This window comes from Brachyhypopomus gauderio, chromosome 4 (genome assembly GCF_052324685.1).
Source record: "Brachyhypopomus gauderio isolate BG-103 chromosome 4, BGAUD_0.2, whole genome shotgun sequence".
NCBI lineage: Eukaryota > Metazoa > Chordata > Actinopteri > Gymnotiformes > Hypopomidae > Brachyhypopomus > Brachyhypopomus gauderio.
Window position 1 is genome coordinate 5,727,021 of NC_135214.1, and position 14,629 is coordinate 5,741,649.

Below are 14,629 nucleotides of genomic sequence, written 5' to 3' on the forward strand. Positions count from 1 at the left end.
ACCCAGACAACTCTCGATTATGTTAATGCAGTTTTAAAGAGCCTCAACCGACAGTTATTACCAACGGATATTAAGGTACTGTCCTATATTAGTGATTCAAGCATGAAAATGCCATCTTTAGAACTTTCTAGAAGAAGCCATGCCACTCAGGAGATGAGACGAGTTAAACGGGAAACGTGAAAATGAATGGGTCTTGCGGGACGAAACGGAGTGATGTTAAGAGAACACGGCTGTTCGTTATTCTACTGTGCGGGTCTTTACCAGGTGTAAAGCCCTTGGTGAGCACCATCCTGTTCTCACCACACTCCTGCCGACGGCCTGTAGAGGAAAGGGGAGGGGAGGGGAGAGGAGAGAGGGGAGAGGAGAGAGGAGAGGAGAGAGGGGAGGGGAGAGGAGAGAGGGGAGGGGAGAGGGCAGCAGGAGTTGTGATGACTCTCAGTGAAACACCTGTATCGATTCACCCTCTACTCCCTTGTTCCTCCAAGGGTGCTGTGATGTGATCCCATGGTCACACTCCTGGGAGATCGACAGCGGTGGAAACGCTATTGCTTTGCATTCATCTTCTGAATGAAACTCGTTTCATTCACTTTTAAAAGTCCCCAGACTTCCACGACCTCCCACTTCATTCTAGCTGAAGTCGGCGTATTTGTGATTTACTAAAGCAATAAGCCACGAGAGGCCTTGCACGACGGCATCTTTACAACCGCTAACGGCATTACAGGCATCGCACAGTTTACTGCTGCTCTAAAATGGCAGAAAAAAAAACCATGATGAAAAACATTTCCAACAATTTCTACCAAGAAACATAGTCCACCAACAATCTTTTAGTGCTAAGCTACAAAATTACAAGACTAGTCTATTCAACCCCCTATCCTAGGGGTGTGCATGTAGGCCTATACATACTTTTAACAAATGTATTCATTAGCCTGCATGACTGAGAACTGCCTTCAGAACCTCTCTGGCCAGATAATCATATTCCTCTATTTTTTTTTTTGAAGTGTGATAAATTGTTGCCATGGTCATTCATTTATTGATATTCAGAAGACCTGATGTAAATTTTATAGCAATTTCTATCATTCTGTCATTTCAATTTCTGTTTTACTAGAGTCACAAGCCACATTTAATAAAAGTGTAGGCGAGGTGTAATCAGGAGGAGACTTCTGATTTATGTCAAAAGTTGTGTGCGTCACACACGTGATGTACGCAAAAAAATGGACATTGGAGAAAAGGTCACCCTAGTTAAACAACTATGTTTTCTAGTCTTAACGAACACGTAGCGTGCCTGTAAGCTAGACTAGGCTATAGCAAGGCAGATAATACAACAGTGTTACACTTACCCAGTGCAAATATCAACCTGAAACCACAACCCAGGAGTTTATAAACAGCACAGCATGTGCCTTTTAAGAGCTTCTATAAAGGAGGCTTCAGTGGCTGGTATTCCCCTCTACTGGGTAAAACCCAGCTGAGATCTAGATCACCTAGCTGTAGCATCAGGAAATACAGACGGTGACGACAGCACTCAAGCATGAAATGGTGTGGAACAGAAAAGGTGGGCGTGGTACAGAAGTGAACTCTACTCCAGAGCTCAGACTCACAGTCACGGAACTGCTCCACGTCGTCGTCGAAGACGGCCTCATTTAGGGCGCTCTTATCATAACCACCGATGGTCTCTCCGTAGCCGTACGGCGCAAACTCGCGCGTGCGAGGCCCGGTGAAAGAGCGGGGAGACGGCGTGTTGAGCAGGGAGGTCTTATTGTCCAGGGCGGTGCGGCCTCCGTCCACCACATCCAAGCCTAACCGAGCATCAGACCCTGGGGACACTGCCTCTCTTCCAACCTGGTGTAGTAACACACACAACGATCATTGATGAATACGTAAACAAATAGCATATGTTGTGCTGCCAGAGCTGTTGCGATAATGTAATAACGCTACGATTTTATGAGATTAAACTAATCCATTTCGAAACGAATATTGGAAGCAGAGTTTTGTGAAGTTTGATTTAGTGTGGAGCTCCATTGCAGGACTAAAACAGATACATTTGTACACCTACAGCATCATCTTTCTTGCATTCACGCCTGATGGGCTCGTTGAGGTCCTCCTGGCTGCGGTAGCTGAAGCTCTGGATGGCCTCAGTTACACCACGCAGGGAGCTGTAGATCTCGTCCGAGTTCATGTTCTCCGTGTCGTACTCCAGCAGGCTGGGGAGCAGGAGAAAGAGAGGAGGACGGTCAGGTTGCAGGCGGCATTGTGGGCGGGGTTGAGGGCGGCGTTGTGGGCGGGGCTGAGGGCGTGCCATGCAACTTGCTGCCACTTTGGACCCCGGGGTGTGAGGAAACAAAAGCTGAGTGGCTCTGAAATGTGCACCCGAGTGAATGAGAACGCTGCACAGGTGACAGAAACGGAACACGCGCTTCAATCGTGTTTTTCTCGTCAACAACTTGTGTTTCTTGATATTACAACTATGATGCTATTGAAGTTAAACCCGAATTCTGTTTACAGATGAAATCTTGGATCCCTCGTCTTGCAAGGGCACTCGTGCAAAACAAATGGACAAACATCATGTCCTGCAGTCATGCCAACTGGTTTAAGTGTTCTGTGTAATCCAGTGTTTCTTCAGCATGTGCTACGTACAGCACGTCGAAAGCAAAAATGCATCTCAAATACAACAAAAGCAACCTTAACTGCATTCATTCTTTCAAGATATTCATCCACTCATTCAGTTAACCATTACAAATCAACAACCTGGATATATTCTAAAGGATATTAAAAGACACAAGTAGGAAAAGATTACAATTATGTGCAAATTATGTACAAAGCCAAAACAACCAAAATTCTGGCCATGCCTAAATAATCATGATGAAGTATTCTAGATGGCTTAATGGTAGTGCAAGTGTTTAGATACACATAGTATATTCATGACCTCAAGTACAGGCCCACACACCCCCACACACTCCCCAACACCAACCCACTGTAATTTAAGAGGCATGCCACCACAGCAAGACAAAATGCTGCAGGAATTACAGCAACACATGATATCATTATCTGATTGGTCAAGTCCTGAGTGGGTGGGGTCTTTGCACCGATGCCGCCCCTCCTCGCAGTGATAGGCTAGTGGCCGAGTTACCTGGGTGACAGGGCGCAGCGGAGGGCCCTGAACGAGGGGGCGGTGGGAACTGGGGGGTGAGGCGGAGGAGGAGGGGCAGCTGGGTGCTTTGAGAACCCATCGACACTCCAACCCCACAACCGACTGGGCCCAGAGAACAGCCAGAGAGGGAGGGAAGCACAAAAACACACGAGAGGAGGAGAGAAGGAGGACAGAAGAGGAGGAGAGAGGGAATAGAGGGATTAACAGGAAAAGAGAAAAATAGTAGTTGGAATGTTGAGGTTAGCAGAGACAAAAGAGAGATTCAGAATGGACAAGAAAGCCAGGAACTGTCATGTAGGTTCAGTGAGGCTCTCTGAGCTACAGTCAGTGTTGACTTCTCATGCAGGACCTTAAAACTATAACGAACAACCTGATGAAGTTAAAAGAGCACACGAGTAAGTCAATACAAGGTAATCCAGGTGGATTATACAGGGTGAAGTTGTGCGGCTGCATAGGGATGATCTCAACCACCTCTAGAGTACAGTTTTAGGGTTTTGAAGAAAGCAGTGCTGCAACTAAACATTTATTTTTGGTCAGTGAAGGTTAGCATGAGAGAGATTACGGAAGCAAGATCCCAGAATGTGACACGAGTCCCCCCACCAGACGACCACGGCCACGGTGCAATCACGCGTTAGTGGGACGGTGAATAAATCAGGTCACCTGGGCGACAGGCCACCATGGGAACAGTTTGTAGGGGAGGTGAGAGGACTCGTCCTGCTGGACGGGTGTCTGGAGGGCGTGCGTCCAATGGTGTTGCTAGGAGAACTCTGTAAACAAGACGGAGGAAAACGATAAAGTTTGTTTGCATCCACGCGCACTCATATACAGAAAATAATAACACCATAAAGATAGATTAGTGAATGTCAGTGCAGTTAGGGAGGTACAATACTTTAAATCATTACTGCACAGTCTATCAAAAGATAAGACCCATTATCTACCCTCAAAAAAGTGAATATACATTTAACCATAATCTGCGTATAATCTAAATACACAGGAACCGAGTATCTGGAAAAGTCTGAATAGGGCACAGGAGAGCAGGGGCCTGAAGGCAGAGGAGGACTTACCACTCCTCCGGGGGTGCTGGACGTCTTCAGGTGGCTGTGCAGAAGCTTAGTGGCTCCATCCTGGAATGTTTTGGGCAGAGCTCCCAGGAGCATGGTGAACTCGGGCGTGTTCAGCTCGAAGAGCGAGATCAGGACCACCTGGGCAGCCTACGCAACACAGACCACGCCACATGAGACATGGGCCCAGAGATCAGGTGGCCCATGAAGAACTGAACATGCGAGAGGCTCCGCACACACTAAAGACGTGTGTGTGGGAAGGTACAGTTCTCAAAATAATAATTAAAATGTTGGGGTTGTATTTCGGTTCCACTTGGAGAACCTTTACAGTTTAACGTTGAGGCACACGCATGCACGTTTCAGACCGCTGTTATTTTGTCACAACGTACAAAATGTGTTAGGCAGAAGAGGAAAAAAAGAGGCAATTGGGTCTGAACAATCTACCCAAAGCACAATAAAAGGTAGAATTCTGATCAGTCAATCTAATTTGCATGACCCCTCCCCCCCCAATCACATCACAAGGCGTAAGAGCTGTGATGTTCAGGAATCATTTTTTGTGAGACAGTAGAATGCATGTTAGAGACAGAGAAGGCGTGCTTTAGGAGGCGTCACTCTTGCGGTAGTTAGAGGCTGACGGGCCGTGCTGGTTGGTGGTTAGGCCAGGTGGGAGGCACTACCTGCTTACACCTTTCCTCCAGGTGAGCCTCTCCGGGCAGAAGGGCTGTAGTGCTGGACTTGCCTGAAAACTCCTCACTGGCCCAGTTATGAAGGGTCTAGGCCGCAGTGGCAGGGCACACAGTGCAACAGCGTATGAAACAAACGTAAGGCCCGAGTGTCAGGGCCACGCCCTTGGGCTGTTAACAGTGGGGCAAATCTGTGGATCCTTCATAACCACAATGAGGTCGACCTATAAAAACTGACTTCGGGAAACATCCATGGCCTTCTGCTTGTAGCGCACAAACCCCCAACCCGTTTTATGACGCATTATGGCATCCATAAACATGTGGTAACATCCCCGACATTGTGGCGGCATTACCCTTCTGACATCGGAGCTTTTGGGTTCTGTGGTCCAGGTGATGATGCGGGACACGGCTAATCTCGTCTCACTGGAGTTGACAAAGTCTGCAGGGTCCATCTGTCTCGCCAAGGACTCTATATACTTGAGGATGGCCACCTTCACCTGTCGGTTCAGCCAGCATTTAATGAACACGGGTCAAACAATGAACACCAACCAGTACATACACGTCTGTTATGTTATGGGTTCGTGTAGAACAATTACCTTCAAGTTGGGAGTTTGGGTTTGATCAACAATGAACCTCATAAGAATGTTAAACTGCTGGTCGAACGGAAAGGACTCCCTGCAAAACAGTAATGAGATATTAATATGCATGTACGAAGAACCGAACGGGATCGTGCATGATCAAAGAGCAGAAGAGAAGATTCCAACCGAGTGATGTCCAGAGCCTTCTGAACTTTAGCCTGAACTGATCCTAGAAGATCAGCACCCATCTTCTTGAGAAGCTGAGTAAGCAGGACAAAAAGCCAGTCCTGCAGCTCCTCTCTATGAACAGTGATGAAGTCTACCAGAGTCTCCAGAAACATGCTGAACACCTGAGACAACGTGGAATATAAATGAACAGTCTAGTTCCACTAACGAATTTAAATTAGTCCTCAAAGTGTTGATGTACAAGAGCGCATGCCCCTTAAAATCATTTACAGTGGAAGAGTGAGGAACCATACAAGCACCACTTACTCTCTGTTAATATCCACACCAAGGCGGAACATGCAAAAAATAAAACACTCTGTTAATAGGCACAAAACATTCTCAGTGTTCAAGGCAGGTTAAATGTAACTGGTTCGTACCAATTTAAAATGACTCTACAATGCTGTTTAACCAAAGTTTCCATTTCTTCAATCTCTAGCAAAATTAGTAGACAACAAAGCTGCATGCCACCATCCCTGGTGGTTACCTTGCTGTGAGGATCTGCAAACATCCTGGTGAAGATCTCGCATAATCGTTTCAGCTCCACTCGACTGAAATATACGCACAAATAGGGGAACTGGTGAATACATGTACTCAATCAGTAAATTATAGTCACTACATCTGAACTGCCTGTAGTCCGTCTTCAAGAAATACATCTTAAATAGTTCAGACTGTTCTGACGTGTTTCCAGAGCTATGCAGATTGAGAGGTAGTATCCTACTTAACTGATATATTGCCTAACCTAAGAAAAAAAAAAGCCTGGTACTGGAATTCACACAATGTACCTTTAATATGAAAAGTACTGACTGTAGCTTTATTCTGTGTGCAAAAATTAAAGCCTTGAGATCATCTGCTGAGCCTAGTTCCACGTACGAGGGCCTGAGGACACGCCCACCCTTCCCCCGGCCCAGCCCAGGACACGCCCACCCTTCCTCCGGCCCACCCCCCAGCCCACCTGAGGACGCGCTGGCTCTTGAGCAGGTTCTGCAGGCCCAGCAGGCCTTCCTTCCTCTCGGCCCAGTTGGAGCTGGCGCAGTGGTTCAGCACCTCGGCCACGTCCTCCGTCTGCCTCAGGTAGTGCGGGATGGCGCCGTTGCGCGAGCCGTACGAGCGCTCCGAGCAGGCGCTGGAGGCGTCGCTGTTGGCGTCGTCGTCGGAGTACATGCCGGGAGACTCGTAGCGGCGCCTGACGGGTTTGCGCTGGGGGAGCAGGGGGCAGGAGCGCTTACACGAGCCACAGGGGAGAGGGGCAAAACCACACAGCCTCTTCATAACGGCCATCCAAAAGGGTCATAACAGGTCATCCAAAAGGGTCATCATGCATATCTGAATTATGTGCCTCCTCTCGCCATGGGAAGCCATGCAGGATTTGTGAGTGTTGCAGAAAGTACTCACTAAATTAACAGCATTAACACCGTTATGGTGGTAATATTAAAATACAATATTCCAAGTTATTCACAACGCTAACTGCTGAAGGGCAGGTCACCCAGGTGTTACATTTCCAACAGCCCAGCTTATATTATTTAGTTCAATCACTGTTGATTACATGAATAACTGTGTCTCAACAGACTGGAATAATTACTTCCACAAGAAAAGCCACACTCCATGACAGCTTGTTTCTAGCATGCTTGTGTATGGAGGTCTCCATGAAACACCATGTCATCACATTTTGGTGGCAATGACAAGACATTTAATGTATTTCAAGAAAATACTTTGAGGTTTTAAATGAAATGAAGTTTCAGCAATATGTACTTTACAGTCACATACATGATGCCAATCACTTAAAGGCGGTAAAGTTGATGAACAGCACAAATGAGATGAGCGTGTTAACCCGCTAAAATGAATCAATTAGAAACATGATGGTACTGAAGCTCTTGTAGCTTGGCCTTACACACACACACACTGAATGATGTGATTAGTGGAAAGGATGGCAATACAAAAAGGGTGTAAAATCAACAACTACCTTATTCCTGGAGTCTCCTAACAGCTGAAGATATTACCAGACAAAAGGAAGAGCAGAGAGACACGTTTCAAAAGGGGACACAAAGCAAAAGCGTCCTTCAGGACTCTGAACAGAAGGAACCACAACTGTGGACTGTACTGGGGCAGCAAACTCAGTGGAATGTGCAGTGGTCTATGAAAACAACTTTTACCCTTCAAAAGAGCCATTATAACAACCTTAAGAGTCATTAAAATGCCATGAAGAGGTATCTAAAAATAGGGAAATGGTTTCTGTCAGTAAAGGCATTTTCTGCTCCTCATGCATAAGGAGTAGATAACATGTTCAATTACGGCTTTAATGTCTCCTCAGAGGGCCTGTCGTACCCACAGCATGTCAGAATATACAATGAAAGATGACCAGGTTAGAAACAAAATAATACATCAATTCAAATCAAAATCAATCGGATACAAGCATGAAAACGTAAGGGTGTGGCCTTGGCCTGTATTACCCAGAAGAGCTGATCTTACCAGGGCATCGGCTACGGCAGCCTCCACCTCTGTGCCCGTGTTCAGCACCCTCATGGCGTTGACGGAGGCCGAGATACGAGCCTGGTGGATGAGCCCGAACCGATCTGAGGGCAGGGTGGAGAACACCAGTTAGGACGACCACACCGAGAAAGCAAAAACCAGTCACTACTTACCTGGTACACCAGCAACTTTAGGGAAAGGGTGGAGGGAAACAGTGAAGTTTGCTGTTAACCCCCAGGCGACGTTTGAAGAAGCAGGGGACCAAGACCATGATAGCAGAGCACAGATGATAGAAATATCACCAAATCACCACAAAAAATAATAAATCACATACTATAAGCAGCAATGAAAAGAACGCAACAAATCCCAGCACCCACAGACAATATTTCCATATTTCATATCCAGATGCACCCTAGGTCTGTACACCTGGAGGTTCTTGAAAGCACAATGCAGACTAGTCCGAGTGACATTCTAAAAACAATCAAAACACTGTCAAAGGCATTATAGCAGATGTCAGAAATGAAGATGGATGACTATTCAAATCAGTCATGCCTTGCTATGTGCCGATAATGAAATCCCAGCGAAAAAATTAAAAAATTTTAAAAGCACTAAATGGACTGATCGTGGCTCCTCTATAAAACAAACTGGACGGGTGCAGAAAAAAAGAATATTGATTCTCTAATCAGCAGAAACCACAGGCATCTAATACAGACTAACACGCAACAAAACATCTAAATGGACACGGCACAAATGACATGGACAAAACCTCACACCTCAGATCGCTGGGGAAGTACCTCGCTGTACTCCGTCGACTAGCACGCAACAACAGGGCGCAACACAGACGCTAAAACGCGATGTGAGGTGTGTGAGTTTGTGCGCCCGAGCAGACAGCACTAGGTGCACGGGATGAAGACATGCTGGTGCTACGGTTCTGGAGAGGCGCCATGCAGGTCACCTGACTGGCCCACGGGGTCGGCCGTGGACAGGGCGCTGGTGGACCGGGAGTGGCGTCGGGAGGCTGCAGGGACAGGAAGAGGGGTGGGGTTGATGCCCCAACCAGGGTTAGTGCCCCACAAAACCACCCCAACGGCGCGCCATCCCTGGCGTAAGACACCGCACCCGGCATGCTCCCGCACGACACAACGACTACCCGAGCAGCACGAGAGAGGGGACGCTTCTCCACTGGGAGACGACCGCAGGCAGGACGCAAATGGGCCATGGAAAACAACTCAATGAGACAGGCTGCGTTGTCCCTCTGCACTCTGAAGGACCAGAACCACCTTCAGTGCTTTCTGCTTATCCATTAAGTAATTAATTGCATCATTTATTAATGTGTTGTCAAAACATGTTTATTAAAGAAGGAAAGAAAAACAAAAAGATTTTCAGTTATTCTAAAAAGGACATTAGTAGCAGTGATTATTGTTGAACCGAAGAACATCAACATGCAAAACAGAAGGCAAGAAAGAGACGGACAGCAAGATGATGGTGCAGCTTCTGGGGGGGGCATGGTGAGGCAGAAGACCCACAGTGAAGGGCCAGGAAGGGCGCAGGGGGGTGTGGCGGAGGACTGCTGGAGGAGAGGGGACGAGGGGTGTGGGCTCCACCCGTCCGCCCGTGCGACGTTACTCACCCAGCGGCGTGAAGCCCCGGGCGGGGCTGGTGTCGCGGCTGCTCTCGCGACTGGTGTCACGGCTGCAGCCCTGACTGGCGCTGGGCCGGGGGATGCGGCTGCTCCGGGCTAGCGTGCGGTAAGGAGAAGCAGCAGGAAGAAGAGCTTTACCACACAGCCTGGCTGTTAGACGACAGAGGTTAGGGCAGGTTAGTGAGGCCGCAGAGGGGCCCGAGTCATGACCAGGGTGGGGGTGAGGTGGGGGTGAGGTGCTTCTTGTGGTAGGAAGTCCTGGAGTGTCACAGTTTCAGAGGTTAGGCGCTGAAAGCAAAAAGACTAGACCGCAGTATTGTGTAGCGAACGAACACACACCCACACAATACTGCCACTGAAGTATCAAAATATAAAATAAGAAACTGCACGGCTTGTCCTGCTCAAAAAATCCAAAAGAAAACCATCAGAGGTGCATTGATGTGCTCATACTAATCTCAGTCAAACCGATACATCTCCTAGTCACATTAAAAGAAGCAGCTTTTCCAAAATGTGTACACACTTGTAATGAAAGATGAACAGAGACAATGACCTCAGCGCACAGTGGCAAGGCTGATGACACAGCAGAAATGGAAGGAGCTGATTAATCATCCTCACCATTCTTCAGTTATAGGAAAATCAATCACAAGAGCAAAGGGCCAGTAAGAGTCAGACAGACAAGAGCAATCAAACGCTGATCTGCAGGCCGAGCCAAACACATAGCTGGATTTCCTCAGAGAGGCATCATCCCAAAGCCCTGGACCGATCTTGTTCACCTAGGATGTCCTTGAACTAATTTAAACCATTTAAAACAACCTGGATTTCATTATGAATGGCTGCAAAAGTGAGACATGTCAAGACATATCTACAAAATTTGCCATAAAAAACCCTTTCTTGTGAGGACCTCAGATTTCTTGTAAGAGAATCAGACTTCACTCTGGGTAAGACAGAAGAACAAGACTGCAGGCATCTCGCAGGCTTTTGGGGTCCGTGTTCTTACCGAGGCCCAGTCTGCTGGGGCTGGTCTCTCGACTGCAGCCCTGGCTTCTCGGGACCCTGGCGCGTGGGTCCGCGGGAGCGGCGCTGGGCACGGCCCGCGGGACTCTGCCGTACGCGTGTCCCAGGAGCTTGCCGGGGGAGCTGGAACGGCTTCCGGCTACACAGGAAGAAATCGGTACGACACAAGTGTTAATGACGGACCAAATACGCTGTAGCAACTGGGATGGTAAGGAACACACCCGTCCTGCCCTGAGACTACAATTTATATTCTTGAAAGCACAACATATCCAAACTACTGATCAGAATATTTTTTTGTACTTAGTACTGTCAGGATTCAACATAATAGCTACACTGTTTATCAGCATTGCAGACTAGATACACAAGACATTTTCCCCACTCCAGATCATCTTTACACATTTCTCTTGACCATGTATTTCCACTAGGAAAAATGGCACTGTATAAATACAATGTCAATACATCATCTTGAAGATGCCACGTATGCCTCTGCATTTGCAAATACACCTAAGGCAGCTTATGAGACTTTAGCTTTGCTGTTTTGATTGTTACTCTGATCCCAGATTTACTTGTGAGCGTTAGGGAGACAAACACAACATTTGAGCAACAAATGTGAAACAACTAAACACAGTTCACAGATCCATGAGAATGTTTGCATGGAATAAATAACTTAAGAACAAATACATAAAAAAAGTGTGTGGTGGGGGAATAAAAATGTGACAATCCAACAAAAAGGGAAACTGTCCACTTTCTAAAAAAGAAAAGAAGAAGCCAGCACGGCACATGCTAGACACGTCTGAGGAGACGAGTGCAGGGTGAGGTCATGCAGGGGTCTGCGATGAAGCGTCGCTGGGGAGGATTTAGGGTCTTACCACCAGTGGGGTTAGCTGATCTGGATCCTTGTGTATGGAGGCAAACCGTAGGACAGGTGAAAAGTAGCCAGTTACAAAAAGAGTCTCAGTGTAACATTACCCAGCATGCACCAGGCAAGACGTTTTTAATCCGTGCATTAACGGGCGAGTTCAGCTGGGCAGAGGAGCCTTGCTTCCTTCACATGTTCACCAACCACCTTCAGCAGGAAGCAAGTGTGTGTTATGACAACACTGAAAACAGCCAACGGAAAGGTGGGGATATTTGACCAGCAGGAGGCGCCATACTGCAGGATTAATGCTTGGCTGGTAGGGGCGTAACGGTACAAACATTACGAGCTGGTTCATGCAGTCATATGGAAACAGCGCAGTAGTCTGTGTGAAGACCGATGCATCTAACGCTGATGAAAATGTCACAAGCACCAGTTCCACCCGGAAACCTTAATCTACAAGCCAATAACAACAGGATCTTAGCTGCGTGTTCACAGTGGACAACACGTATCTGACATCAATGTGTGTCAAATATCAGAGAGAAAAACAACAAACTCACACCACCATACATATCTCGACTAATTTGGAAGGTGAAAATGTTCCTCTCTACAACCCAGCGTTTTTGTGAGGGTTGTGCTTAAGCTTTTAATATTTAAGCATAACCTTTAAATACTGCCTGAAGCAAACTAACACAAAAGGTTAATATAGAACATTAGGTGGATCAAACTAACTTGCGCTACTCTGTCTGAAATAAATGAAGACCCCTAGCCATCTTGCATCCCCCCATTGTCCGAACCGTGGTATGACCCAAACAGTTGCTTCTGTGTACCGTTACGCCCCTACTCCTGACATGAAGATGGTGCTCCCGCACATTCGGGACAGGGGCCTGTGGGATAAACGATGACGTCTGCTGATGCCGCTTGGGAGATGCGTGTGAGAAGACGCACTTACGCTGAGACTGAGAGACCACTTTAGCTCTGCTCCGCCCACGGCTGTCCGTCACGGTGGCGGCTCCGCCCACAGCACTGCCGGAGCTCTGTCGTCTCGTCCGCACGCGACCTGAGCGTCACATGAGCAATAAAGCGTCAGAGCAACACAGACGCACCACAAGAACGGCGGAGGTCCAGGGGGAACACAAATACAAAGAGGGAAGAAGCTGTTCTATACGGCACAGACGTTTAAAAGGCAGGAGAGTCATTAACATTCGAGAAACAAAAGACTCAAGAAACAAAAAGTTATTTGAGTGGAAACCATACAAAGAGTGTGGGTGACATGCTTAGAAAAATACCACCTCGTCTTGTTGAAAAACCTGCATTGCCATGAGGGTTTTGCTGGTACGACATGGACAAAAAGTCCCTGACTGCTGAATGCTGAATGTTTTATCTGTGTGTTTATCTTGTGTAGCGGTAGGGTTCTTCTCTGCATCAACTCAGAGCTCAACAAAGTGATGAGCCCTGTGAGGTAATGACTGCATGGAAAGTGGATGCAAAGATTATAATTTTTTTATTAAAAAGAAAAACACCTCAATATCCTTCGAGTTTCTCATTGTGCAAATGGACAATGAAGCACATTCTATAAAAATACACTACAGCCATTAGGGGAAAAAAATAATGGTTTGAAGAGGCCTGTGTTGATCAATCCTGTATATAATGACTGTACTTAATAATGATAAAACAGGTGGTAATATTACAGAACACTTGTAAGGCTGGTATGTTACTGCTGACTGTTAAAGGGTGATTTTACAGAGTTGGGGAAACCATGCAGACAAGTCATGCAGAGAGAGGGCCACCACGTGAAGTTGCTGTTAACATACAGGAGACACAAAAAGAACAGCACTGTCTAAAACTCTCCGAAAGCACGGAGCTAGGACCAAGACACGTACACACACACACACACACACACACACACACACACACACGAATCTTACCATCCATTTTACCAGACGCACCATCTTTGGGGCAAGAACAAGAGCAGGGAGTGTGGGGTGAAGAGGAGGCAGAGATTAGAGGCAGTTAGGGTGGAGGTAGTGTGTGAGGCAGGGCGGAGACGGGAGATAAGAGGCAGTTAGGGTGGGGGTAGTGTGTGAGGCAGGACGGAGACGGGAGATTAGAGGCAGTTAGGGTGGGGGTAGTGTGTGAGGCAGGGCGGAGACGGGAGATTAGAGGCAGTTAGGGTGGAGGTAGTGTGTGAGGCAGGGCGGAGACGGGAGATTAGAGGCAGTTAGGGTGGAGGTAGTGTGTGAGGCAGGGCGGAGACGGGAGATTAGAGGCAGTTAGGGTGGAGGTAGTGTGTGAGGCAGGGCGGAGACGGGAGATAAGAGGCAGTTAGGGTGGAGGTAGTGTGTGAGGCAGGGCGGAGACGGGAGATTAGAGGCAGTTAGGGTGGAGGTAGTGTGTGAGGCAGGGCGGAGACGGGAGATTAGAGGCAGTTAGGGTGGAGGTAGTGTGTGAGGCAGGGCGGAGACGGGAGATTAGAGGCAGTTAGGGTGGAGGTAGTGTGTGAGGCAGGACGGAGACGGGAGATTAGAGGCAGTTAGGGTGGGGGTAGTGTGTGAGGCAGGACGGAGACGGGAGATTAGAGGCAGTTAGGGTGGGGGTAGTGTGTGAGGCAGGGCGAAGACGGGAGATTAGAGGCAGTTAGGGTGGAGGTAGTGTGTGAGGCAGGGCGGAGACGGGAGATAAGAGGCAGTTAGGGTGGAGGTAGTGTGTGAGGCAGGGCGGAGACGGGAGATTAGAGGCAGTTAGGGTGGGGGTAGTGTGTGAGGCAGGGCGGAGACGGGAGATTAGAGGCAGTTAGGGTGGAGGTAGTGTGTGAGGCAGGGTGGAGTTGCGTGGAGCCCGGGGAGGGGGGCGGGACTTCGCTGCGACTGTGAGCGGGGGAAGGAAGCAAGATTATGCATCATACGTCATGGATTAAAGATCCACGGGAGGAGACGAGAACCGGTACTAACCCACGACA

At 47.9% G+C, this 14,629-nt stretch overlaps 1 protein-coding gene across 8 annotated transcripts in view; it reads right to left on the reverse strand.

Moving 5' to 3' along the window:
* Nucleotides 1-14,629, reverse strand: part of clasp1a (cytoplasmic linker associated protein 1a) — a 52,542-nt gene that overhangs the window by 6,798 nt on the left and 31,115 nt on the right. For 2 of the 8 annotated variants that reach the window (XM_077001754.1, XM_077001748.1), the window contains exons 20-37: nucleotides 12,623-12,730; nucleotides 11,684-11,710; nucleotides 10,798-10,953; nucleotides 9,789-9,896; nucleotides 9,114-9,176; nucleotides 8,159-8,262; nucleotides 7,653-7,676; nucleotides 6,645-6,889; nucleotides 6,177-6,240; nucleotides 5,654-5,817; nucleotides 5,486-5,564; nucleotides 5,243-5,386; nucleotides 4,884-4,979; nucleotides 4,210-4,356; nucleotides 3,806-3,912; nucleotides 2,051-2,198; nucleotides 1,596-1,836; nucleotides 262-318 (exon numbers count right to left, since the gene is read on the reverse strand). In XM_077001754.1, coding sequence (XP_076857869.1) covers nucleotides 262-318; nucleotides 1,596-1,836; nucleotides 2,051-2,198; nucleotides 3,806-3,912; nucleotides 4,210-4,356; nucleotides 4,884-4,979; nucleotides 5,243-5,386; nucleotides 5,486-5,564; nucleotides 5,654-5,817; nucleotides 6,177-6,240; nucleotides 6,645-6,889; nucleotides 7,653-7,676; nucleotides 8,159-8,262; nucleotides 9,114-9,176; nucleotides 9,789-9,896; nucleotides 10,798-10,953; nucleotides 11,684-11,710; nucleotides 12,623-12,730 — 2,082 coding nt within the window. Of the gene's footprint in view, nucleotides 1-261; nucleotides 319-1,595; nucleotides 1,837-2,050; nucleotides 2,199-3,805; nucleotides 3,913-4,209; nucleotides 4,357-4,883; nucleotides 4,980-5,242; nucleotides 5,387-5,485; nucleotides 5,565-5,653; nucleotides 5,818-6,176; nucleotides 6,241-6,644; nucleotides 6,914-7,652; nucleotides 7,677-8,158; nucleotides 8,263-9,113; nucleotides 9,177-9,788; nucleotides 9,951-10,797; nucleotides 10,954-11,683; nucleotides 11,711-12,622; nucleotides 12,731-14,629 lie in introns of all 8 variants that reach the window. The other 6 variants (XM_077001747.1, XM_077001749.1, XM_077001750.1 and 3 more) reach the window with 6 other exon arrangements.